Source organism: Poecilia reticulata, chromosome 13 (assembly GCF_904066995.2).
Source record: "Poecilia reticulata chromosome 13, P_reticulata-male-v2, whole genome shotgun sequence".
NCBI classification, from domain to species: Eukaryota; Metazoa; Chordata; class Actinopteri; order Cyprinodontiformes; family Poeciliidae; genus Poecilia; species Poecilia reticulata.
Window position 1 is genome coordinate 17471546 of NC_088842.1, and position 27261 is coordinate 17498806.

Below are 27261 nucleotides of genomic sequence, written 5' to 3' on the forward strand. Positions count from 1 at the left end.
AAAAGTCTTGAAACAATATTATCGTTTATCGCAATAATTTTTTAGACAATCGTCCAGAATTTATCGTGACAGGCCTACTCATTGCTCATTGATTGATTTTCGTCTCTTGTCATGGTGGCAAACATTGCAGTGGGAGGGAGGATGAGAACAGTCACGATGCTCCTTTTGCTTGGTTACTTCTCGCTTGTTGCGCCGTTGGACAGTGTTCATAGTTGAAAGTTGTTTACCATTAATTGCTATTTTTCATGGTTTAATGGTGCAGACAGTTGTGGTTTCTGACATTGGCAATTTGGGCAACCGCCCAGGGCGTTATTTTTCTAGGAATAGCAGGAGCCCTCTACGGATTGTAGCACAGCGATGAAAGCAAAACGGAATGAAATGAGTTTTAATTGATACTGGTTAAATATATTTCAGCTCTAAGTATTTAATATCTAGGTGTTTTTATGGGAATGTGGATCTTTCATATCAATCTGAGAACCAATTTTGATAGGTAAACTTAATTTTATTGTGTCATGTAGCGCAGGGCGCTGGTCTTGGTCTCGGGTTCGGTGGTCTTGACTACAACTCTGCTACATGGCTCCTTGGTTGCATGTCTTCCCCCACACACCTTCTTTCCATCCCCTTTCAGTTTGATTTCTTTCTAAATGTCACTAATAAAGTTCATGCTATGTTAGGACAGGAGACGAGATGTTTCCATCCCTGAAATTATGATTTATAGAAGCACATATCAAAGTCTAAACTGTTACAAAGAATAAACACAGTAAGAAAATGTTTAACCTGTGGTAGTGTTAATTAAAATGGCACATTTCTGATGTATTAAAATTAAATACGATCGGCACACTTAATGATATTAGCGATTAGGTTATATATTCAACAAGTACTTTTAATACTTAAGTATTTTTAAAAGCCAGTACTTTTTTACTTAAGTAAAATGTTAATGTGGTACTTTGACTTTTACTTGAGTACATTTTTGACTGTGTATTTGCACTTTTACTTAAGTAAATTTTTTGAGTACTTTCTCGACCACTGCTGAAAACAAGAAATGCACACCTGCAAACTAGAAGTTGATTTCTTACATTTCCCGACTCTACAAGACTGTATAACTCAGTGAAAACTGACTAAACTATCATCTACAAGCTTTTATTGTCAATTTTCAAGTTGTGTTTAAAATGAGTGAGATCCTAGAAGTGTCTTCATCAAAGCCTTTAGTGACCAAATGTTTGCTTTTGTCCTTTGGCAGGTATAAGCCTGTGAGAGAAGACGAGGAAGGCAGTAAGGACTCGGTGGGTGGAAAGCGAGGCAGAGCCCAGACTGCTCCCACTAAAACCTCACCGCGCAACGCCAAGAAACAGGATGAGCTGTGGCATGGTGAGGCTGAAAAATATCCTCACTTCTACAGTTTCCTTTTGGTAGTTTCAGTAATGCTTGCTGGGCTGTGATGCTTAGTTGACCTAATTTTATTTTTGGCAAGTTACATTGAAATATTTCAGTGTTTTTAATCATTGCAAAGTACAGCAAGAAGTTGTTCAAAAGAAAGGTAAATGCAGATTGCTAATGGCAAAACCTTTCTTCTATGGTAGGCATCCAAAGCAATAGAGCCATGTGGCAACACTTGGCCGGGTACGTTATAGTAAACTAAGGACCTCCAGTCCTTCACTAATTTTATGCACAGCAGTTCCAGTTCAGATACAACGTACCCTTAATAATTTTTTGTTTTGGAACTGATCTAACGATCATTCCATTCATGAGTCGGCTTATTACTGTGAAATAATGATTCAGAGGTCAAGGGGTGAAATTCACAGGTGTGGAGACTTGTATTTGGAATTAGACAGATTCTGATTCTTGAAGTAGAAAGTGAACCCCCAAAAATCTGGAATGGCTAAAAATAATCATTAATTTATTTGTAAAATATTATTGGGTGCCATAATAGTAAGCATTTGCATCCCTACTTCAAAGTAACAATATTGCTGGTGTTGCTAAATGGCAGATTCTGCTCTTATCATTTACCTTGTGTGTGTATTGTTTTGACTTTGAATGTTCTTGGTATTGTGTGGTTAAAATGACCAAAACAACTCTGTCAGAACCTGAAGAGCCGCCTTGAGTCCCGTTCTCTTTGTCGTCTCAGATGGCGTATGTCCCAGCGTCGCCAATCCTTTGGAAACATACCTCACTACAGAGCCACCAGAGACCATAACCTTTGACGACCCCTCTTTAGAGGTCACCCTGCTGCTGAGGATCCTTCACTCCATCAGTCGATTCTGGTTCTATTTGTACGATGTAGGTCACCTTCCATCAGCCGGGATAAATAAATGTTTAGGAAGTCTTTGTTATTGTAGATTCTCAAAGGGACTGTTTTGAAAATTTGTAATTTAATATAAGCTGATGTATAAAATAAAATGACTACATGTATGTTTCCTTGTTTTTTAGAATGCTGCGTGTAAGGAAATTATTCCAACCTCTGAGTTTATTAATAGTAAACTGACTGCCAAAGCCAATCGTCAGCTGCAAGACCCGCTGGTCATCATGACGGGGAACATCCCCACCTGGCTTATCGAGCTGGGAAAGACCTGGTATGTACTGAGCACAGCGATATGACGGCATGAAGCAACAATTTGTTCTCACCGCCTCTTGTTCTCTCCGCCTCTGCAGCCCCTTCTTCTTCCCCTTCGACACTCGGCAGATGTTGTTTTATGTCACCGCCTTCGATCGAGACAGAGCCATGCAGCGCCTGCTGGACACAAACCCCGAGATCAACCAATCAGATTCTCAGGACAGCAGAGTCGCACCACGACTGGACAGGAAAAAGGTGCGGTTTGTGTCACTGAATCAGTAACCTAGAGATGCATCGATCAGAGAGGAGAAATCCTAAATTTCACTTTATCCTCTTGTAATCAATCCTTTTATAATGATCAAACACCAATAAATCTGATTAGAACTTCAGTGCACATCATGCACTATGATGCATGTTCAAGTTGAATCAAACAAAGATCTGGAATCCAGCCACTGATGCATAAATGATGTATTCTTGAATTCAAAACTTCTGCCTCAAATCCTGTAAAATTTTAGAAACTGCATTGTGTTTAACCAGACTTTAAACATTTCACAGTGGGTAACTAGATATGGTCAGCCTGACTGTAAATGGAGTTATTATTAGTTAAATTCTGAATAGAGCATGAAAGCAGCTGGTTTATTTGGTAAAAGAGGACAGAAGTCAGACGACGCTCTCGGCAGCAGTTGCGCTGCATGACTTTCAGAACATTTCTGACCTTGCTTGATATTTGTGGTGGGTGGTCTTTGGTAGAGAGAGAGCCCTAAATGTTTCTAAATGATCAGACCAGCCATTTATCAGCCATCATCCTGTAAAAGCCTGGTAAGTGCACCTCGACACAGAAAATGTGCCATTACATGAAACTGTTCAAATTGCTGTAATGTCGGTCCTCTTGTTGTAGTTTTCCATTTTTTATTTATTTTTTGACATTTACTTTTGTGTCTCATTCCAGAGAACGATAAACCGTGAAGATCTATTAAAACAGGCAGAGTCTGTGATGCAGGACCTTGGCAGCTCCAGGGCAATGCTGGAGATTCAGTATGAGAATGAGGTATTTTATTTCTTTCTTTTTTTTTCCTCTGTAAACTGGAACATGTATCCAGTCTTGTGTCTCCTTGAAGCAGAACTGAGGTGTTGTTTTGTTCCAGGTGGGCACGGGTCTCGGTCCCACGCAGGAGTTCTACGCTCTGGTGTCTCAGGAGCTTCAGAGAGCGGATCTTGGTCTTTGGAGAGGCGAAGAGATTACTCTGGCCAATCCTAAAGGTGCTAACCCTCTGGAAGATTCAACTTTTTCTTAATAGACATCAGATATGTGATCCTGTTACAGAGCAAAGTGCCAGAGATGATCAGATTAGAGAGTTTTTTTGTTTCTGCAGTTTATTAAAAAACAACTTCCAGTAGCTTTAGTTGTCTCATCTCTATGGTAACAGTGCCTGTCTTTTTCTTGTTTCTCCGCAGGAAACCAAGAGGGCACTAAGTACATGTTCAACTCCAGAGGACTGTTTGCTGTTCCCTTCGGCAGAACAACAAAACCAGCACACATAGCCAAAATTAAAATGAAGTTCCGCTTCTTAGGAAAGTTGATGGCCAAAGCAATTATGGACTTTAGACTGGTACTAAACTCTGTTTTCCATCTTTGTGTCTGTAGAATCAGTCTTTGAACTCCTCGAGTGCATATAGACTTGTTGGCAAGCCTGCTTCATGTGTCACATCTCAAGTTTTTGTCTAAATGAGCGTCCCTGAACCGTTTCACAAATGTTCCTTACCGCAGCTGGATCTGCCGTTGGGGCTTCCGTTTTATAAGTGGATGCTGCGACACGAGACGTCTATAAGCTCTCACGACCTGATGAACATCGATCCAAGTGTGGCCAAGTCCATCCAGCACCTGGAGGATATCATTCGTCAGAAGAAGAGGTTGGAACAGGACCGATCACAGGTAAAGTTGCAGCCTGGAGAGGATTTCCTTTTCGTTACTTTGTTACGCTGCAAAGGAACGTTGAGGTGCTGTGCACCGTGTTTCCAGAATCCTAAAAACCACTCAACAGAGCCTCATGTTTGCATGACCCTGTAGGTTTTTTTTTTTTTGGGGTGGATTTTTTTCACCTCACTTTTACAAGAGTTTGTTTGTGTTTCCAGACCAGAGAAACCCTCCAGCAGGCCCTAGAGAGCCTGAACATGAACGGCTGCTCGGTGGAGGACCTGGGCTTGGACTTCACTCTGCCTGGCTTCCCAAACATTGAACTGAAAAAGGGTGGAAAAGACGTGCCAGTCACAATCTACAACCTCGAGGAGTACCTCAGGGTACAGCACCGCTGTGTCTCACTGTTCTGCTCGTTTTTTTGTTGTTTTTTTAAATCCTCCTGTGGTTTATGATTTTATTCTGACTTGAGTTTTGCGTCTTTTTAGTTGGTGGTGTACTGGACCTTAAATGAAGGAGTATCAAGACAATTTGACTCATTCAGGGAAGGGTTTGAGTCGGTCTTCCCTTTGCATCACCTGCAGTATTTCTACCCTGAAGAGGTAATTTCCCATTTATTTTGATTTATTGCATTTTTATGTCCTCTAAACAATGTTTGTTTGAGGATATTTAAACCTGGAAAATTTGACTTGAAATAATAACCCAAAGTTTTGTGTGGTTTTATGTGAAGATGAGCTGTATTAAAAAAACAAAACACTAATTTTGTTATAAATGTTACCAAAAAAGTGACGTTTTACCACTGTTTACAAAATGCACTGTACATATATTGCTAAATGTTGCAAGTTTTTTTTTCCCCTTGTGAACTGATAAATAAATGAATTTGTCCTTTTGTTCAGCAATAGAAAAAAAATAGCATCTAGTTAATTTGTTTTCTTCCATATTTGTTTTAGCTGGACCAGTTGCTGTGTGGCAGTAAATCAGAGACGTGGGATGTGAAGACGCTGATGGAGTGCTGTCGACCGGACCACGGCTACACGCATGACAGGTAGGATTAATTTATAACGCAGTTTGATTACAGCTCGGTTCAGCTCATACCTCAACTCATTAATTTGGCTTTAAATTATTAAGTGTTTTTGCATATCAGCTTTACTAGCCCTGAACATGCAGCCAGAGCTATAATGGAGTCAAATATGCTTAGATTAACTCGTATTGTTTCATCTGCACTAAGTTATCTGTCTTTCTTTCTTTCTGCTTCACAATTATGCACTTTGTTTTAGAACAAACACACAATAAAAAGGTGTGAAGATATGTTTGCCCCTTCCTGATTTCTGATTATTTGCGTGCTTATCAGACTTCAGCGATGAAGGAGATCTGTACTCTATTTTTAAAAAACTGCATTTTGTGTTTACTTGTGTTGTCTGACTAGTATTTAAATTGGTTAGCTTTTCTGAAACATATAAATATGTCAAACACACAAAAGATAGGAAATCAGGAAGAGGGCCTTACATACCACTGTGCAAGTTTTCTCTGTGACAAACTTTGGAAAAATTGATTGGATATGAATACATGAGCAGAGCACGTTATCAGTCAGTACAGCTGATTTAAGCTACAATTTCCGGAGGCATATGAATAACTCTCTTCTTCTTCTTCTTCTTCTTCTTCTTCTTCTTCTTCTTCTTCTTCTTCTTCTTCAATGTTCACTCTTTGTTCTTGCTACAGCCGGGCCATCCGGTTCCTGTTCGAGGTGTTGAGCAGCTTCGATGCCGAACAGCAGCGGCTCTTTCTCCAGTTTGTTACTGGAAGCCCGAGGCTGCCTGTCGGAGGTGAATAACAAAAAAAAGAAAGAAAGATGTATTGGCTAAACAAGCCCGCGCTGTAATTTTCCTCACACTAACGTGGATGTCGTCATCGGCAGGTTTCCGGAGCCTCAACCCCCCTCTGACAATTGTGAGGAAGACATTCGAGTCGACGGAGAACCCCGACGACTTCCTGCCCTCAGTCATGACCTGCGTCAACTACCTGAAGCTGCCTGACTACTCCAGCATAGAGATCATGCGAGAAAAACTGTTGATTGCTGCTCGCGAGGGCCAGCAGTCGTTCCACCTTTCCTGATCTCGCCACCTCTCAAATACAAATGCCTTCTTCAGCAACTGATAAAAATCATTACTTCCTTAAGTTTTGTTTTGTAATCTCACACACCGAGGCTACAGGGATAGCCTTGTTGTTAGAGAAAGCAGCTTGCAGAAAAAGTTACGACTTTAAATATATATTTGCTGCCCCCTTGTCTCTCCAAAAAAAAAAACAAAAAAACAATTATAAAAACAAAAAAGTGGAAGTGTGTTTCCATGACTCAGAACGTAAGATATAAAAAAAAGAGAGAATAAAACCTATATCAGTAGTGTTAAAAAGATGAAAACATCTGGGTGACATTTTAAATTGCATTGCTATGTGATATTTAAAAAAAAAAGAGAGAAAAAAAGGGATGTCTCCTCTCCAGAGTGGCGGACGGCTTACTGGGCGTTAGGGGAGGAAGGGGAGGGCGATTTCATTGAGCAGGCTAGGTTTACTTTAGCTCCAAAGATCATTTGTACAGACAAATTTGCAGACTTTGCTCATTCTACACATTTGATAGAATAGTTCTTTGTTTTCATGTCTCCCCCTCAGTTCATATGTTGGCATTTTGTTCTGTATTATATCGGCCCCCAGTCTGTGTGTTGCATTTTGGTTCGGCTTCCTCCCCCTCTGTGTGTCTTTGCTTCCAGTGTTGAAAACGAGAGTTGCCGTTGGTTGAATGCAGGTAGTGATAAGATCATATTATCTGTTTATTTTTATTCCCCCCCATCTGCCCCCCCAAACACCATCTACCCAAGTTGGGACTGTGTTCTGGCCTCCTTTATTATAGAGAGCTTCAGCTTAAATGAAGAGTTGTAACCTATGTGTTGACCAGGTAAATTTGTTTTGCTCTTATTTTAATAGAGTTAGTGTCTTTCTGTTTTTCCCTACTGGACGTGTAGGGTGACGTTGGTAGACCAAGCTCTGAGCAACCCTCAACACATAAAATGTAGCTGGGCACAAAAATAATTGGCTGGTCTCATTTTATCGTTTCTTGGCCAGATAGCATTTCAAGTTCATTTATGGAATAAAGTATATATGCAGTTTCACACCATGTTTGAGGTGAGAATGTCTGCTTTACCTTTTTTTTTTTTAATTTTCTATATTGTCTTTTTTTTTTTTTTTTCTTGCTGTAGTTGATTTTTTTTTTTTCTTTGCACTGCTGGCTTGGAACAAACCGTGGTGTGCACTTGCAGTCTGTGGCCAGGGGAGGGCGCCACTGTATGCTCTCCTGGCCCAATCGTTCATGTGCTGGTTTCTAAGATCTGCAATAATTTACTTGCATCAGGTTCATGTTTTTACCTGAACATAAATAAAGTAACTGTTTGACTCATTGGCTTATAGTTTTGATTTTTTTTCCTTACCCACCCCGTTTGTTTTACTGCTGAATAGTTATTACTCAAATTCATTTCTTTACCTCATTTGTTTCCCTGGCAGGTGCATCTTAAAAAAGAAAAATCCTGAGGTTGTCACTTTTGCCACGCAATTCAGAAAGTGAAACTCGTGTTGTATTGATTAATTGCACATGAAATGTCCTAAGCCTTTATTTCATGTGATTTTGAAAATGGTTTACAGAAAATTAAAAAAAACAAAATGTAGTGTCTCAGAAAATGTTAAGAAGTTAACAGTTTTAAAATGGAGACTATTAACTCAAAATACCTAAAAAGGTTTCCGGAGTTTTACAAGAAATAAAGGCTTGAAATATTTATATCAATCTTTATAAAACAAGTTTCACTTTTAAAACGGGCAAATATTGAACTTCTCAATCCTTTTAATCTTGTGATTTTTATCTGTTTGTGTTTTGTGTTGGCAGGATTTAATAACAGCTGCTTATTACAGGTTTGGACTTTTTCCTACTGCTGTGTCCTAAAACCCTGAGCTCAAACAACAAAAGGCTTAGGCTGTGATTAAATCTTACACAATATGTGTGTGGGTGTTGAAATAAGCAATATTAAACCATAATAAGTCCTTATTCCCTGGATATTTTTATCAACTTAATTATTTTACTTGTACTTTTACTGTTTTATCAGACCACATGCTTTGCACTGTCCTAACCCAGGAGTCTGCAACCTTTGACAAGCCAGACATTTTTTCCCTTCAGTTTCAACTAAATGCATGAGCTGCAAAACCTGTGTGACCCTTTGAGAGGAAAAAAGCTCAGATATGTAATTTTATAATCATTTCCCATCTGACCTGAACTGCAAGTTACTCCATGTTGTTGTTGGATTTGACATTTTATTTACTCTGTGAACCACCTTAAGCATTTGTGGCATAGATTCAGTAATTAGTTGGAAACGTTCCTCATACAGGCTCTGAACGATGCAAACTCTTGTTCCACCGCATCCTGAAGGAGCTCATTATTATTATCAGCTCATTATTCAAACTGACTGAACATTTTTAGTCCAGCAGATTGAATCAAGATATTGACTCGCAGCATTCAAAAATAAAAAAATGCTCAACATAGTGTTTTTGATCTACAGATTCTTCCTGAGCACCTCCATATTATGCTCTAATGTTTTATTTAAAATATAAATTAATCAAGTTTCCTTCCATACTAACTCACACCTGAATCCCTGGATCCTCTCCTTTTATTCACGGAGACGTTCCTGAGGTTTGATATGAATCCACAGGAAGGGTAAACATTCGTGTCTTCTGGTGTCGGAACGTAAACAGAGCTGCACCAGTAAGAGTGAAACTGTCCCAATTGGAGTTTGGTCCTGAACAGGGTGAAGCATCTCAGGAGGGAGCTAATAATAGCTTCACACTCTCCATCCACTCTGACGGAGCCTGAATGTCTGAATGAGGACAATGGGAAAAAAACACGGATTCCTACATCCATTCCCAAGTTACTCATGATGTGAAGCTGTTGTGTTTAATGGCCACTGCAGGGAATATCTTCTTTTTTTTCTTTTTTTTTAAACTAAAAACTGTTGTCTTGTATAGCTTTGGATGTTGATTTTATTCCTGATGCCATACAGATCATTTCATTGGCTTTGATTGACTTCCACCCTGTATACCGCCACCTACTGGGCAGCCAGTACAAATTCACAAAAGGAAAAGATCCAATCCCCTGTGACTCGGCAGTCGCTGAGAAATACTGAGCATTTTATCCAGTTCTTTTTAGAGCAGCGTTGTCCAAAGTGAAACCCAAGGTAGATTTCTTCCCTCCTATTATGTTGCTATGCACCTTCTAATTTATATTATTCAAAAGTAGTATGCATTTAGACAGCAACTCTGGCGATTGATTCATATGAAGATGTCAAAGAAAACAAAATTAAAGTAAGACTGTTTGAGATGTTCAGTACAACGTACAGTATTTATCTTTTATTAAATATGCTTCCAGCTATTTTTAATTTAATAGTAAAAGCACAGCCACAAATTTCCAGATTACTCATTGAGAAGCAGTCTGAGGCTCACAGATTTATTAAATCTGGCAAACTATAGTAAGGTCTTTAAGGAAAGAATGACCCAAATCTTGCTCTTGATCCTTAGAGTAGATTTTTTTTTCTAGACCAAAAACAAAAATAGGAAACCGTTTCCCTTTCCCCTTTTAACACGGCAACACTATTTTTGTTTCAGACCAACAGGTACATTACACTACTTTTAACTTTAGGTCAGTAAAAAAATGCTCTAAAATTCTTTTGGCATTGTCTTTGTGGAGAATATTTTGGGTTTTATTCTCAACATTATTGCTATTCCTGGACCTTCCAGGACGTTTCACTATTACGTCAACAGAATCGTCTCGTGGAGCATCAAGATGTTTTATTTGGACAGCACTTTGTGTTCGCTTCGGTCAGCAGAACTTTCCCACGGATGTCGTTTCTGTTGAGTGTCTGTGTTATTTTTGAAACGTAACCTCTGACCTTAATTGAGATCTTCAGATGTCACGTTGGGTTCTTTTGTGACCTCCGAGTTGAGTCACTGGCGTTTTCTTGGAGTAATTTTAGCTGGTTGCAGGCTTTTTTTTTTTAACCCTTCACAGACAATCAATTGTTTCTCTTCTGGTCTTGGACGCGATCAGAGCTCGATGTGTTTCTCTTTTAGAGGCTTTGGCCTGCGTCCTCTTGTCAGGTTCTGTGGTTCAACAACTCTGGCAGTAACCAGGCATGGGCACAGCTAGTGAAATTAGAAACAAGAAAAGGTTGGTTGTAAATGTTTTTGTCTTGTCTTTCTGTACTGAGTACCTTGTACTTAAAGCCGATAAGCTGGAAACCAGCTGAAGTCGTGGTGCAGCTGAAGTTTATCTCCGCCGTGTCTCTGTTTTCCTGGCTTTCTCCGTCTTTCTTTCTAAACCGAGCCTTTTAGAAGTCATGAATGATCAGACTCCAAATGAGGAGGATGTACTCAGCGCAGAGTGTGTGTGAAAGACAAGAGAGAGATGAGTGTGCGTGAAGGTGATCGTGGGGAGGGGGGGGGGGTGTAGGAGGGTGCTGGAGTGTCGTCAGTGATCATCGTCACTGTGACTCACACAGAGACAAGAGCCAATAGCCTATTTTTCCTTCTCCTCCCGCATCCCTACTTTTTCCTTCCTCAGCCCTGGCACCAGCAGCAGGTCATTCTTCCTGCACACAGCTGAGGATCAACAGCAGCCTCCTCCTCTTCCTCACTCTCCTCTCTCTCTCTCACTCGCACGCCTCTCAGTTGCAGCTGAGCACTAACAGAACCTCTCAAGAACACAAACACACACTCACACAAAGAAAACAGTAAGAGGATCAGGATGCGGATGAGTGTTTCCAGCGTGCCGGCAGTTGCCTCCTGCCGTCATGTCCAGGCTGCTTGGAAGCTCACCTTCCCCCTGCTTCTCCTCCTCCTGCTGCTGCCGGGCAGAGGCGTCCAGAGTGTCCCCTCTCCTTTCCTGCTGGCTCCGGACACCCCCTCGCCGGCCGAGCCCAGCCCGACCCAACCCACACCTCGCCCGGACCCCTGCGAAGGCCGGCCCTGCCTCAACGGGGGGCTCTGTCTTGCCCTCCCGCCTCCGCTCAGGCTGGAGAGCAGCTGGGAGTACACATGCACCTGCAGCCAGGGCTTCACTGGACGCAACTGCGAGGTATGAAGCCGCTAAGCTCTTCATCTCCGTCTTGAGCTGCCTTCGTGCCACACAGTAGATTGTTTCACACGTCCTGCTGTTTGCAAGTGTTTTTTCTTTCTTTTTTCCGTGGGAGCATGTGTGGTCATTGAGACATGGAGTCGAGTGCCGCGTTGCTGTGGAAACAGGGAGGAAGAGCAGCAGCAGAAAGATGCAAAAGGGAAACTGTGTGTATGTGTGTGTGTGTGTTTCAGAGAGAAAATATTACAGGATGTTTGGCAAACTAGAACCTATTGAGGAGTCAATGCCTTCTGTTAGAGGCTTTATGTTTACGGTTGCACAAAGTTACGTCAGATAAATCATGCATGCATGAATTTATTAACTCTTTGAGGAGCAGACGTCGAGGCCAAAGGGACGCCTCTGAAGTGCATCTATCGATTTCCAGCTGGACAGTCGTGATTTAAATTAAATACTGCCCTGCTAGAAAAAGATCAGGAGTGCCAAACAGACCAGGTCTTATTGGTGTTAATCAATAAGCGTATATAATACAAAAATAAATAGTGCATTATATTAATGGCCTACAGTTTTTCATCAAAACACCCTCAAATGAGGCTCTGTTGCGCAGTGACACCGTGAATCAGGTCTCATACTTGTCTTAGCTTTCCTGTATGTTCAAGGGAGCCAGGAAGCTCCGATGCAGTCCTCTTTTATTCTGATTTAGCGCCTCATAAAGCCCGCTCCATTGCTCCCCGACTGCGTGAGCTTTACTCGAGGCTTTTAGAGAGTTTGGCTGAGCGTCACTACAGCGCCGGGCTTCTGAGTCATGCTGGGCTGGGGTGAGCGAGAGCATCCTCCAGCAGCAAGGAGGGGAGTAAATGAGGCTGCTGCAGCAGAGGGGAGGGAGAAGCCAAGGTGACTGGGTTTTAGCAGAATCATCCAACAGGTGGCAGATGAAACCCTCCCCCGCTCCTCTGCTTGAGCTCTCTTCTTTACGTTTGCATACACAGGCTGTGTGAAGTTTGATTTTCTTTTTTTTCTGGTCAAAATTTTACAGATAGACTCAAACATGATTTATTCCCAATTAAAACACCTCAGTGTCCTGTTGGAACACTTTGTCAAAGTTTTTGTCAATCTGTTGGTCTCTGCTTAGCTTAGTTCTTCTTTCTACCACTGGCAAAAACAAACAGACAAACAAAACCCCTCAGCATGACGCTACCATCACCATGCTTAACGGTTCATATGATGTTCTTAGTCTTGAAAGGCTTGGCACCTGCCATTTTGCTCTCAGGACAGTCAAATAAAAGAAATTTAGAGTCACAAATGTCACATGACTTTTGAAAAAAAAATACAACTTATACATTTAGACAAATATATACTTAAAGAACTGTAATTTTATTTCTACTTTCAGGATTTAAAATAAAAGTAAAAATAAAAAAGGATGGATTTTATTTTGTCTGTGATATGAAAAATCCAAAAAAAAAAAGTAAAAGAAAAAGAAAAAACAAATCTAAAAGCATTTTAACTTTTTTTCTTTGTGAAAAAAGTTGAAAACCTGCATTTGTTGTTATATATCTATATTTAGAATCATTGTCTGGTTCTTTTAAATTTTTAGCCAAACTTATTACGAGTCATTGTAGAAGGTCCAAAGCCACTTACAGTTTCCGAGCTGCAGGCTACAGACCACTGTTCTAGCAAATGTGTTATAATTGTATCTCTGAAGCTCAATCTCTATAAAATAAGACATGTGGTCTGTCCATATGTGCAGATGCAAATTTTACTCAAGCTTTACTCGGCTGTGTCAGCTGTAAAGCAACGGATTATTTTTGGTCAGCACCCCTCCGACTCTGTTCATTTTACACTAAGTTCAGTGTCGACTGCAGCTTTTGTATGTTTGTGGTTTCCGCAGCATGGCAGGTCTATACTTGATCTTTTTTTGACCTGGTCCTTAAAATGATTACCAATTTTCTTCCCTCTGTGTTTGAGCTGGATGGACACATTTAGGCTTTTTAATAGAACCACACATAAAAAAAAATAAATAAATATTTGGAATAGGCTGAAGCAGCAGCATTAGGCTTCTTGACTGATCTTGACCTCATTGAAAGTCTGTTGGTTATGCTTAAAAAGACTGTAAATACAAAAACACAGAACTATGCTGAGACCTTAATGGCCAGAAGCTTGTGTCTGTAAATGTGACTTTTTTTTTTTTTTTTAAAGCACTGGTCTCCCTTGTCAGGATTTATAAGCTCCTCTGTATCAGTCATCCCTTGTCAGATCCTCTTGTTCTCAAGTCCTCCTGCCATGCCAGTTATTTTCCCTCTGTCTCCATTTCACTCTCTTTGACTCTCCCTTTGTGCCTCCAGTCGTGAAGTTTTTTTTATTTTTCAATAAGTAATCATCATTGTTACCCTTCTGGTTGCTGTTTGGTCCTCTTCAAGCTTAGCATGACCTGGGAAATCTAGTACATATTAATGCAGGCGTATGCGCATATTTGAGCCTGAATGTGTAATTTTGACCCAGGGTGGAATGAAGAAAATCCACAATAATTTTAAGATTGCGCATTCAAACATTGTTTATTATTAATTAGTTTGTTTCACAATCATCCCACGCACTGATAAAGTGTTTCAATTATTGGTTTTATGCTTCTTTGGAGCATTAAACCAATATGAAATTTCTACCAGTGACGAGTGGAGGGCAGCAATGTGTGTGTGTTCTTTGTGTGTAGAACTAAAACAGTTTGCTAGAGGGTCTTCGTGTCTTACCGCTTCTCAGAATAGAGCTGTTTACCTCTGCGGCCTGCTTTAATAAAACCTCTGAGGATGGTGACAGTGACATCCTGGCCCGAGGTCACACTGGACACTGTGTGCACCATGGGAATACTTTAAAGAGAGCCTCAACAGAGAGCAGCCATCAGCGCTCGAGCTGGACGTGAACATTTCTCTCCTGCTGCATAAATAACAACACCACTCTAGCTTAATGCCCCCTCATGCGCCACTGAAGCTCAGGTCTGGCACAAGCACTGAGTCGGGACTTAGGGGATTCATCGATTTTTGTCTCGCTCCACTTTTCGGTCCATCTCTTCACCATGGAAACTGGAGCGGCAGTCAGTTGGGGTTTAGTAGCCGACCTGAGTTTGAATCGTTCTGCTCTCTCCAGAAACACATTTGCTCCATGAGAGAAGGAGAAATTGTTGGCGGGGGGCGACGGGGAGGTTGTGTGCTGATTTGTGTCAAACAGGAGGATGTGATCCTGAGCAAATATTGAAAATGAAGATGAAAAGGTCTGCAGGTTTCAGGAAACTTTGCAGCATTATTAAACTTTTCTGGCTGCTGTCCCAGCTTTGTGACTTCCCTCCTTGGCTGGGCTTCACGCTGCAGAAATCATCAAAGCAGCCGCATGCAGACCCCGCCGCTGAGCACCAGGAGGGAAAACAAACCCACTCTCTTTGTTAAACTCGCTGCTTTTTTAATAACCGCCGGCACCGTTTTCTGGACGGCATCCCCTGAGCGGTCCGGTTGGAACTGACTGCCACTGGCCTTTCTCTGCATTATTAGCTCCTCAGCCTCTCAGTTATTCATTATTGAAGGGCCTGTTGTGCTCCCCTGATGGATTTGGTTGTTTCATTCTGCTGCACAGTGAAGTTGCTGCCATACGAAACAGCAATTTGTTCTACAACAAAAGGCTCTTGCTGGGTTTAAGCCACTCAGGTTTATGTAAGCAGCAGATCTTGGCAGAAGAACCGAATCTACATTTAGGGAAGCATTTTTTTTTCTGTTCTGACTGAATGCACTGAAAATGGTAGTTTGGCCGAAGGAGGATAATCCTTCCTGAGCACATCAGCTTCTGTGATGAGTTGGATGTTTTAGGATCTTTCTGATGATCTCGATAGATTTTTAAGGCTAATTTTCTTTTCCATTACCTCGTTTCACTGAATCAGCCTCATATAAGAACTACTTAATTTTACTGACCTGTGTTATTTTATGTTTTTGTCTGAAACAAAATTACACCTACTATGAAAACACAGCAGGGTAATTAATGGGCTTTCACAGAGATCCTGCTGTCTTTCAACTCTAATGACCCTAAAGCAACGGTAGATGCTACGAAGCCGACCCAGATGATGATCGTCTTCAGAACTTTAACCGGTTTGATTTCTTTTTCACTAGAGGATTTCAAAAGTGTATTCAGTTTGTATTAGCTTTAATAGCTACTGATTCACCAGTACAGTGGCAGTGCATGAAGTCTAAACAAAGTTTTTTTTGTCTTTCTGACTTACAAAGAATGTAAATTTTTTTCCCTCCTCCCTTTGCTGTTGATTGGGATGGTGGTGACGGTACGGGCCGAGCTCCAGGCGCATGCATGGTGAAGTTAATGGGCAGAATTGGGCTGATTATAGATCTGTCTGCCTTGCTTCCAGCAGAAGCGAGCGATGCAGCAGGAGACGTCGTTGGGAGCTGAAAATGGCCTTTAAGGCCAGACCATAAGGATTTTATAACAACTTGGCTCAAAATGGTCATTAAAGGTCTTTTATTATGAAGTCAGGCCATTTCTCTCAACCCATCTCCTCTTCACAAATCTCCTCCATATGTTTTATTTTCTTGTTGTTGAAATTTTGCAGTTTGCCCAAATATTTTGCAACAACCATATTCAGCTGGACTCGCCTGGAGGAGTTTGGTTAACCTTTCACAAAACTGACAAAACAAATAGAGGTAGTCAAAATAACGTCACCCATATTAAATTATGATTTGATCTACAGGCGACCAACTAAATTTAGCCAGAGCTTGACTGATTTTGAAGTCCTGATGAATCTTTAATAAGCCATAATGCTTCTCGCTTTGATTTTCTTTGGATGTTTCTTTTATTTTTACCTTTTTCAGTTTTGCATAAAAACGGATTTGCTCTCTCTCTCTCAGTGAGGGCTACAGTGTGCATATGGTTGGATAAATTTAAAATTAATAAAAGAGAAGAAAAAGACTCAGATATAAAGTGCTTGCTTGGCTTTTTTCCCCAAGGTAACACAATCTGCCTACCAGTTTCTTACACACTCACCAATTACCATGGAGTCTCTACTTTGAATACATTATAACTAAAAGTCTTTAGCACATTTTATAATGCTGAGTTGCTCTAAATAAAAGCCGATAGTGAAAGTTTCGCTTCAGTTTTGTGCTACATAATGTCTCTGTCTTAATCGCCATGTTCACGGAGTTAATTAACACTCAATGACATGCCGCTGAATCCATTATTGCTTGGGTAGAACAGATTTAAGCAGTCGCGATCCCACCGTGAGACTCCGGTGCTTCAATCATTAATCTTTTAATGCAACATCTGACGTGCATTTTATGTTGCGGTGCAGCTGATGTTTGAGTCTGTTTTTTTTTCTGTCTTTCACAGAACTCTTACGAACCATGAGTGGGATGATTTGACAAAGAAATCCACTGCCTATATTATACGCTGCATAACAAAAAGGCTTTTTTTTTTCTTTTTTTTCCTCCTCGTTGTTTTGACGTTTTCTGTTCTGTCGTTTTTGCTACTGGAGGGTTTCGTTGAGGGCTCAGAATATCCACACAGGTACAGATAAAGCAGCTAAGCAGTGACGCACTCCTATACACACCAGATGTGTGTGAGTGTGAAGGTAAAGAGCAACACTTCCATGATGCCTGGATGTGTTATGGAGGCTGCCACCCTCCTTCTTTGAGTCAATGGTGCTGGAGGATGTAACCTTTAAAAGTGTTGTCCTGAATTACAAAGAGCTGCCCAATTAAAAAAAAATTTGTTTGCTTCTATATCAAAGTCATCTTTCTGGTTTTTGGTTTTGGTTGTAATTATCTGTAAAACTGGATTTGTGGTAAAATATATTAAAATAATTTTTTCCACAAATGATGAAAGTTTTCTTTTTAAAATGAAACGTTTTGTTTCAAATCTGATGACATTGCAAGGCTGAGTTACAACTTCAAATCCAAACCAGATCACTTCAGAAATATTTTATTAATCCAACAGAGAAATTAAATCTATATTATCCATGTTTCTTCAAAGCGTTGTTGCAGAGAGTGGTAGGATTGGTAGGTCGGTATTTTAGTAGATCTTCTGTGTGCAGTTGCAGCAGGACAAAGATGCAGAAAGTCACTAGCGAAGGCTTAGCGAAAAAAGAAAACTTGCAGAGCTTGAACCACGGCATAAACATGGACATGGAGACAGGCAGTGGAACGGAAGAATCCAGCAATGAATAATGAAAAACAGGAGCTTGAATACTGAGGCAAGGGAGACAAGTGACAAAGGATCCAGCTGACCTGACGAAAGGAAATGTGGCACAGCCATGGCAGGAAGGAGGCAGGAAAACTGAGGGAGGAGACTAACACTTGATACAGATCTACAGATCCACAAACCAATAGAGAACAGGCCTGACAATAATCTAAAAAAAAAAAAAGTTTCAAATGTGCAAGGAACACAAGAATAAACTAAGAAGCTAAACGCAAAGGAATGAACTGATATGGCCGTTATGAACCCGGAGAAAGTAACAGAATGTAATAAACACCAAAGGGTCGTGACCCGAGCATCATCTTCATGAGAGTCTCATCAAGATGATGATGATCTTGAGATAGTTACCTTTCTCTCCATTTGAGTAAATGATTACTTTTCTTATAATCTTCCATCTGTTCTAAGACATTCCTAGATGCTTCTATTCCAGTTTCCAAAAGATCACAAAGTGGCTGGATCTTGCTTTTTCGGTGCATGACACATGGGATCTGTCATTGATTAAAACTAAAAGTTAGCTATTTTCTTTTATGTTTTGCTAAAGTGTAATGTAATAATATCTGCCTCATCAGTATCAAAGAATCAGATTCAGTTTTTGATTAGGAACAAGTCCATATTTCAGAGTTGTTGCTGTGTGTGTGTGTTTTTTTTTCTTCTCAGTTTTCACAAGTGTGTGAGTTATAATGCAGCGAGAAACTTTTCACCAAAGATTATTTTACTCACACACTGTAGCTGTTTTGAACAAGAAGTGTTAATTAGACCGCAGTGACATGAAGAAGACTTTCTCTCTCAAAGAGAGAAAGTGTGTAACGAGGCTCCAGTACACACATCCCATTACAGAAAGTCCCTCTGCTGACAGCACTCAGAGAATAAACAAAGCCGTGTCCCGAAGCCCATCGTGGCTGTCGGAAAACGTACGCTTGTGTGTGTGGTGGTCAGCTTTTTTTTTTTTTTCCTCCCATGACCATCTTCTCTTCGTTAGCAGAGATGCATGGGCTGCATCCAATTAAGCAGAGCTCAGAGCTCATCCAAGTCTTTGCTCTGTTTGATATACAAAGCCTGTGAGTCAGAAGCCCAGGGGTGTGTGTGGTTTTAGTTAAATCTATACGGAAACATATCAAGGAGACTGAATACTGGAACATGTCACGCTCAGATTCCTCTTTTTAAAATTTGGAAAGTCATTTTCTTGCGTCCTAATTTGTGTTTGAAATTGGAACAAAGTTTTTGTTTTTGAAATGATGCAATTTTAAAGGTGTTGAGTGGGCGTCTTGGAGGTAGACGGGTTACGATACATATTAAGGTGAATTCCTGAAGATTTCTTGTGTGCGTTGCTGGCGTTGGCCGTAAAGAGAGAAAAACCGAGAAAACGTGTGAAAGGTGAAGATTTTCCTCCTAAAATCAATGCATAAAAAGCTGATAAACGGCAGCCAAAGCCGCACAAGTCACAAAGGAAAACACACTCCTCCATGTGGAGCAGATGGTTTGATAAATGCGACAATATTACAGCTCTGTTTATAACCCCTGCCGATGGCTTTAATTTAGCAGCTACCCGTCAGCAGAGTGAACCCGCTTTGAGCTGTTATCACCGCCGGTCAAGTTAATGTCTCCCTGTGTTACGAGGTGGACTTTGTTGTCTTTGAACGGGGGAGTTTTTGGCCAAACTCGCCGGCCATTTCCATTTCACACATCACCTGGGCCTTTGATCAGGGGAGGGAGAACGGCAGATGAGAGGCCGGAGTGAGGGGTTGGAAACAGCAAACGCCGGCTTAAAAGGCAGCAGCTGCTGCTTGTTTTGATTTCTACTTTTAGTGTATTCCTTAGAAACTGAAAACACTCGTAGAAATCTGTCCGTTCCTCTTTAGCCTGTATCCGTTTTTTCAGGCTTTACACTCAGACCAACGTATCTTTGAATGGATTTGAGTCGTTTTCACTATTTTTTAAGACCTTTTCAGATTGCGACAGTACGGCTTCTCCGATAGAACCATAGGTTCGTATGTAGTTCAGTGTAAAAATTAGTGATATCACAGTGCTGCAGTACTTGCTGTGATGGATACCGTGCTTATCTCTTATTTAATCCCCAATGAGACCATTCATCCATGATCTACTGCTTATCCTATAAACAGGCACCCCCCCCCCCCCCCCCCCCTTTAACGCCATTACAGGAAGGGTGGTGCCTGTTTCCAGCGGTCATTGTGCGAGAGGCACGGAAACCCTGGGCATTGCACCCAATGACACTGTTATTTATACAAATAAACTTCAAAGAAGAGGCAAATATTACAGGAAATAGTTTTCTAATGTGATTATTGAAGACAGAAACAGATTTATCTCATTGTTCTTATTGTCAATATAAACTGGTACGAACTAAAACTAGGTCGGGAGAATTAATCATCATCATCGTCAAGCTTATTTGTAGAGCACACAGCACAGCGAGGCAATTCAAAGTGTTTTACACAACGCATTTAGTTATTTATAAACTAACAGGAGTATATGATAGTCTATTTTCAGAGCTACAGGGAGCGAGTATAAAGACTTTCGAACTGGGGTTATGTGCTCCATCTTCCTGGTTTTAGTGAGAACAGGAGCAGCAGCGTTCTCGGTCAGCTGCCGCTGGACGATTGACATTTTAAGACAAACATGTTAAGACAGTAATCAATGCGACTGAAGATAAACACATGAATGAGTTTCTCTTCGGACATTAGTCCTTTAATCCTGGAAATGTTCTTCAGGAGATAGAAGTCTGACTTTATAACTGTCTTTATATGAGCCTGTAGGTTCAGGTCTGAGTCCATCACTACACCCAGTTTTTTTCGGGCTTGTTTCTATCTGTGATTACTGAAGCTGAGCGTTGACTCTTCATCGCTTTCGTCCAAAATATTCTTCAGTTTTGTTTCTATTCAGCTGGAGAAAGTTATGGCTGAGCAAAAGCACAGAAGTGTGTTAATGACACGTAAATTTGTTCTTTGCTTCTGCTCGGCGCTTGAATGGATTCATAGTCGCCTGCTGACAATATCATGTACAGCTGTGTATCATGTGCATCGCTACTGTAACTCAGTTCAGTTCAGTATCTTTGTTGTCCGCCAAGGAGGGGGACTTTGTTTTGCAGCCAGCCAGTTCAAACTTACAAAAACAACATAAAAACTCCACCTTCTCTCCTCTGTAATATTATTGCTTGTTATAATCTGAGCTAACACTAGAAATACATCAAGCCTAGATTTTAACACAGATAAAAGAGGCACAAAGTAAAATATGAACAACTGGACCGAAGAGTAACAGTGAACAAAACCAGTAAAAGGCACAAAAGAAGCAGCTGGTTTTCCAACAAGGCGAAAAAATGAGAAAACTCCCTTGAGACTTGACAGAAGCAGCACAAAGGCAGCAATAATGAAACCAATACCTGCTTTGAGAAATAAACAAAATCTGGGCAGAGGATGAAAACACATGCAACATAAAATCCCAGGAATCGGGACAAATCTCACTGTTCACTTAACAACATTAATAAATCACCTAAAAACACATCCCAGTTTTATGTAACTTATTCACTAAAACCGTTTTTTTTTTTTTTTTCACCACAAAAACTCATAAATGATACAAGTCAGTTAGACTGCGATCATGCTTCGTTTGCTGCTTTTAACAGGCTGATAATTTGCTGCTGACAGATCTGTAGCTCTGAGCGCAAACAGAGCTCCAACCTCTCCGCCACAGACTCTTTCATTTGTCTGGAGTCCAGGAGAAATCAGCCTGCAACAGCTCTTTTTTTTATTTCTCTCAGTGGGGCTTATTGACAGTCTCTTTATTCCTGTCCACTCTCATTACAATGTTTAATGCATGAAGCAAGTTGGTTCATCATTAACTCCGCGGCTGATGGCTGCGGCCATAACTTCTGATGCCTAATCTTCTCGCAGCATCCTTATGATGATTGGTGTCATCGTCACGCGAACGTCTGAATTTAAGTGTTTGGCGAACATGAAAGGTTGAGTACAGAAAACAGCGGTTTGAGATCAGTGCCGAAGTCTGATTCAATCATTGTGAAAAAAACAGAAAGAGAAAGAAAGAAAAGAAAACACAACAACAATAAGTTAACAGCTTCTGGCAACTGTCAGCTGCAGATGGTGAGAGTTTGACAGATATGTCACTCAGCTCTGTCTCGACTCGGAAAATAGCATCATTCCTCCTGAGAACCCGACCGGGATGAGCACAGTGTCAAGGAGAATAAATAATTTGACAATGAGGGGAGTCAGCCCACTTCTTTCTTGCCTTAGGTTTTTCGTTACAGCAAACCAATAACATTACTTTGAAACAGTCGGTTCAACATGTGTATAGATGACTCTTCAATAGGTAATCTATTATTTGACAGAAAAAAAAAACACTCACAGTTCAGAGCTCTGATTCATATTGTATATCGTGAGGGCTGAGTCAAGTCGTCCTCTCCCGTTCCTTCTTAATGACATCGACTCGGTAACAGATGCACGATTGTCCTCCTACCAGACACTCGTAACTCAGCAGCCAGCTTTATTTGACAGTATGCTCCTTAATAGAGCCCAGCTGGGAAGCAAGGCAGCGTGGCGTGATGCATGTATGTCCTTGTGCGCATCGTAAACATCACGTCTCAGTCGCTGATAGTAAATAACAGATTAATCCAAAGAAGTCCTGCAGACAAACACAGCATGAAGGGCTTTAACCAACTGGGTTGGTTAAAGCCAAAGACCAACAGCTGGGTTGGTCTTTGGGCTGGAAGGTTTCTATAGATGGATCGCTGATTGCTTTTCAAAACCCAAAAGCATTCAATGAAAAGACAAGAACAGGGTGAAATTCTGATTGTTTTCTGCCTTTCTTTGATGTCGATGTTGATGGTAAGTTGCTGTAACTTCTCCAAATCAGAGGCGATGCCTTGTGATCATAGTCAGATTTCGAGTGGTTTCCTGCATGCTTCACATGAATATGCATGTGTATTAGAGTAAAATTACACATCAACCATCACTGACTATTCAGCGAGTTATCAGGATCTGAAGAGATGGGCCTAATCTGATGACTGATGAACATCCTTCAACATTTTTGATCTATTCTGGTCTGTTTTTCCAGATTTGTCACCTTTAGTGAACGTTGTGCTACTTCCAATTTTTTAAAATACTTAAAATAAATGTTTAAATATGTAATTTTCCTGTTGGCTTATTTTGTATCCGTGATGTTGTTAACTTTACTGACAATATGTTGCTTTTATAATAGTTGCAGTTGAAGAGATACCTATTATGTAAATTTCTATTTGAACTGAACTCCGACTTCCTCTCTCCTCAGACTCTTAACTTAGCGCTGAGCCTGTAATTACACGCTTTAAGCTCACAGCGTTGGAATCGGTTTATCTGCTCCCCCACTGACTCTCATCTGGTATCATTGATTACCACTTAGATGCTCTTTTTTATTTTTATTTTTTATATATCTTTGGTCCTAATTTTTCCAACACTGTGACTAGTCGTCTCAGTAACGGAAACACAGTTTGGGAAATAATGTTAGCCTTGCTTAGTGCTTCGGCTCAAATAACTTCATCCTGCACATTAGCCACATCCCGTCCGCTCTTATCTAGACCTGGCTCCATTTAATAATAATAATAATAATAATAATAATAATAATAATAATAATAATAATAATAATAATAATAATAATAATAATAATAATAACCTTTATAAGTGCTGTGAGCTTGCAGCGTCCTTCCTGTCACCATCTGAACACGTGTCTTGTAGGCGTGTTTTTCAGACCCCTGTCAGATGCTCCGAAACATTTCCTTCCTCCTCGCTGACGGGGCTGGTGGGGGCGCAGAGTGATGATACATGTCCGGGGTGGCCTCCTACCGCGAGGCCCACTTTCTACACTGTCGTTTCCTCTGTTACTCAGTGCGGGTTACTATGGCAACAGGCAACGATGAAAGGAGCATGAAAAGATCAACAGGTGGAGACGGACGTAACACGCTTCCTCCCCTTCCCCCAAACGTCGCTGCTGTTAAAAGTCCGGAAAAGCGACTGCTGATCGTTCAGGTTTAAATCAGGACAATAAGATCAGAACATTCCTCATTCGATTCCCAAGTGAGTCATTCCCTTTTTGGCGCCAGGATGAGCTTCGGATCCAGTTTTAGCCCGACTTGAAAGAAAAGGGATTTTAGTTATTTTAATGCACACTGCAAACCTGCTTAAAACAAAACCATTTAAAAAAAAAAGAAAAAAAAGTGGCCTGAAAATCAGAACAACAAACGCCTGAAGCCTCTCTCGGTTTGATTCAGCTCCAGAAAAATATGGCTTTTCAAGCCAGCACCGGTTTAATCATGTCAGCGGTAGGTGTCACTTTTTTAATACCGAGTGCTGTGTGTATGTAGGTCAGGGTGAGAAGTGAATTTGTAGATCGCAGCATGAAATGACATCCATCTGGAGCAGCTGTGGCCAGATAGAGGAGCGGTTTTATGTTGTGCATTTCAAAAAGCCCGGGCACATTTCAATTCAGATCTAAAATGCTCGTATAGTGGCATGTAGCACCTCTTAACCACGGCCAGTAACGACGGTTTGTTCTGACGGTTTGATGATGAAACAATGTGTCATCCAAAAAGGCCGCCTGAAAAGCAGGAGTTGAGTTTCTATTCACATTCAAGTCATGCGTGCTGCAAAGCGGAGATGGAATCTGGTTTGGGAGCACAGGATAGGTAGCGAAATGAGGAAAAAATAAAATAAAAAATGCTGTGGAAGCAGCTGGTAATGCACAGTTCAAAAACAAAATGCGTCCACGGTTAGTGAGCAACTCAATGTGGATGTGCAGGGGGACGCAATCTTTCAAGTTTCTTCCTCTTAAGACAACTGCAGTTGAGTCAGAATCGAGGCAAACTCATTGTCATAGGCAAAGTGAAATTTAACGACAGAAAAAAAGGAGAGAATAAAAAAAAACACCAGGAACATCAGAGCCTACAAAGCATCTACTAAAATTGTCACACAATCTGACGTAGTCTCATAAAACGGAGCATCCATCCATTACCTGTACCTGTACATTCGTTGTGTCCTAAAAGTGAGAGGCAGGTGAACTCTGAACAGGTTGAGTACCAGGAGAGAACGCAAACACTTCTAACCAAACGATCTCTAAATCAGCTCCTATAAAACAGTTAAAGTCAACCAGAGCATGGATTAAACCTACAGCTGTTGCTTTTTTGAAGGGGTAAATAAAGTCATCAAGATTAAACATAGGCAGGTTTTAGCGCATCGCAGATGAATTATGACATTTTTAACACAAATTCATAATGAATCGTCTTCAACATCTTTGCTTCGAGCAGAACAAGCAGAAGAGTTTTGTAAGGTTTTAGCAATTCAGTTGCTCTGAATTATTGTGCATAAAACTTTGAGGAGGCCTAATCTCAAGGCAGATTCTGAAAAAAAAAAAGTATTTCACTCTGCATTAGCGTCTGATTGAAGACAGATCCAGTTTTGTTCCTCCGAAAAACACGAGGCAGACTCAAACTGACACAAAGCTGATTTTAAAGTCACAGCTAATGAAGAGTAGCTGAGGAGTGTTTTTCACTGGAGGGTTTGCTCTTGCATGCAGACGCTACACTAAGTGTGACGTAAAAAAGCTGCCTGCATGTGGAGGGGGGGGGGGGGGGAATGGAGTCCCAAACAAAAATCCTTGTCTATCTGTTGGTGCATCTGAAGGGCTTTAGATGATCTCACAGAAAGCATGACAGCTCTTGATCCATTTTATTCCTTGCCTGATTGAATAAGGAGCTAGACTCAGGCCTAAAGATGAGATGCCAGAGTCCCTCCGCTCATGCGGCATTGCTGCCACTTAAGTATCCCCCCCCCTTTTCCCCTCGCCGCGTGGTCTCATTTTGTTGTATTAATCCTCATCACTCACTCTATCTGTCTTGGCAGAAGGCAAAGTTGAGGGGTGATTAACTTTTGAGGGCTGATGTCGGTTTATTATGGCAGCTCATTGAACATAATTTACATAGAGAACCTGGTGGACCAGCAGTGAGCATCACCCAGCTGTCAGTCGCCTTCCGAATGGCAGAAGAGTGCGACTGGCGACGCCTGATGCGAAGAGAAAGATTTGTTGCGATGTAAAATATATTCTTTAAATTGAAATTCATGAGGATGGAGGACAGCTTTACCTCGTTAGCTTGTCTCCTTTCCATCTCTACTCCGCCGCTGCATTTGCATCTGCTTAATGCGTCGAGGCGAGGTTGAAATGCGTCGAGGTGCTTGACCGTGTTCCTGTGGACCTCGTGGATCCGGATTTTAAAAGGCGAGCTGCTCTTTGAAGCCACGGGGCCAGAAAACCGTGAGGAAGTCAGTGAGGCAGGGAGGGATGGTGGACACTTTGATGTGCAGAAATAGATAACATTAAAGAGCGACTGGGAGAGACGGGGGGAAGAAAAACACACTCTGGCCTCAGCGTCATCTCTAGTTATCGATGGCGAAACAGCTTGGATGAACATGGGAACGTTTTGGATTGGTGAAAGTGCAGAGAGGGTTTTTATATAAGTTTTATTTTTCTGCACAGTTTTTAATGTTATTGTTTCAGAAAGTTCACTTTGATTTTACTCCTTTGCAGCTGATCCAGCTGACACTACTGCATTTGAACAAATACACTTTTAGTAATTATTGCTTTTTATTTACACGTGACTCAATACAATTATGTAAGCATGCACTAAAGAAATAAACCATGCACTAATTCAAAGCTGATTTCTATATATTGGGAACACTTTGAGGCAAAGTTTTTAAAGGAGCAAGAGGGAACCCTGGGAGATAATGTGGTTAAAAAAATAAAAAATAAAAATCACATTCGTCTTGTTTCATTTACAGCCGATGATGTTTATGATTTTAGTCATTTCACAGAGCAGAGCCGACACCACGTGCCCTAAATCTGAGGTTAACGTCAGGGTCGAAATGGCGCGCGAGCTGAAACCTAATTAGGTACAGGATTAACTTAACTGGCTGAGACTGCAGAGTCATGCCATCTCAGCCAGTTTAAACACATATAAATGAAGACGTGCACTGCTGCACAGCCCATTCTGCTAAGAAGAGGAAAGCGGTGTTTACATAAGGAGATCGATGCTGCTAAATTGCTGCATTGACAGTTCTTGCTGTCGAAGCCGAGGAACCGAGTCGGTACAGGTTCTGTTCAGGTATCGATGGAACTGCTCTAGCCCAGAAAGAATCAAACCAGGACATCATAATCAGCCGATTTCCGTGAAAAAGTGTATGATCGGTGATCGCCGATCACGGTCTCTTGATGCCGATCACACCGATCACCTGCATCTCATTTCGCAGCCTGCCTGTGCAGCTGGTCTCCTCTTTCCTTCACGCTGCGCAAACGCGCAGCAACAAATCCTAAGCGATGTGGAACTATAATGCACTGAGTGAATGGGGACGTTTGCGTGTTGCG

General features: G+C 41.1%; 2 protein-coding genes and 1 long non-coding RNA gene across 10 annotated transcripts in view; 2 read left to right on the forward strand and 1 right to left on the reverse strand.

Annotated features, from left to right (window-relative positions):
• trip12 (thyroid hormone receptor interactor 12) overlaps positions 1–7911 on the forward strand; it is a 31094-nt gene extending 23183 nt beyond the window's left edge. For all 6 annotated transcript variants that reach the window (XM_008425414.3, XM_008425415.3, XM_081615001.1 and 3 more), the window contains 13 exons: positions 1241–1368; positions 2126–2277; positions 2428–2570; positions 2650–2806; positions 3501–3599; positions 3697–3811; positions 4007–4161; positions 4320–4484; positions 4685–4849; positions 4955–5068; positions 5417–5511; positions 6186–6289; positions 6382–7911. In XM_008425414.3, coding sequence (XP_008423636.1) covers positions 1241–1368; positions 2126–2277; positions 2428–2570; positions 2650–2806; positions 3501–3599; positions 3697–3811; positions 4007–4161; positions 4320–4484; positions 4685–4849; positions 4955–5068; positions 5417–5511; positions 6186–6289; positions 6382–6578 — 1789 coding nt within the window. In that variant the 3' untranslated portion in view covers positions 6579–7911. The remainder of the gene's footprint in view (positions 1–1240; positions 1369–2125; positions 2278–2427; positions 2571–2649; positions 2807–3500; positions 3600–3696; positions 3812–4006; positions 4162–4319; positions 4485–4684; positions 4850–4954; positions 5069–5416; positions 5512–6185; positions 6290–6381) is intronic.
• A 3157-nt stretch (positions 7912–11068) lies between these two features.
• The window catches only part of dner (delta/notch-like EGF repeat containing), a 48116-nt gene continuing 31923 nt past the window's right edge, over positions 11069–27261 (forward strand). For 2 of the 3 annotated variants that reach the window (XM_008425405.3, XM_081615005.1), the window contains exon 1: positions 11070–11625. In XM_008425405.3, coding sequence (XP_008423627.1) covers positions 11296–11625 — 330 coding nt within the window. In that variant the 5' untranslated portion in view covers positions 11070–11295. Of the gene's footprint in view, positions 11626–27261 lie in introns of all 3 variants that reach the window. The other variant, XM_081615004.1, reaches the window with a different exon arrangement.
• On the reverse strand, positions 22343–25464 carry LOC145554710 (uncharacterized). The gene is made up of 2 exons (XR_014090698.1): positions 23524–25464; positions 22343–22497 (listed from the first exon to the last, which is right to left on the reverse strand). It is a non-coding gene; the product is annotated as an uncharacterized LOC145554710 (long non-coding RNA).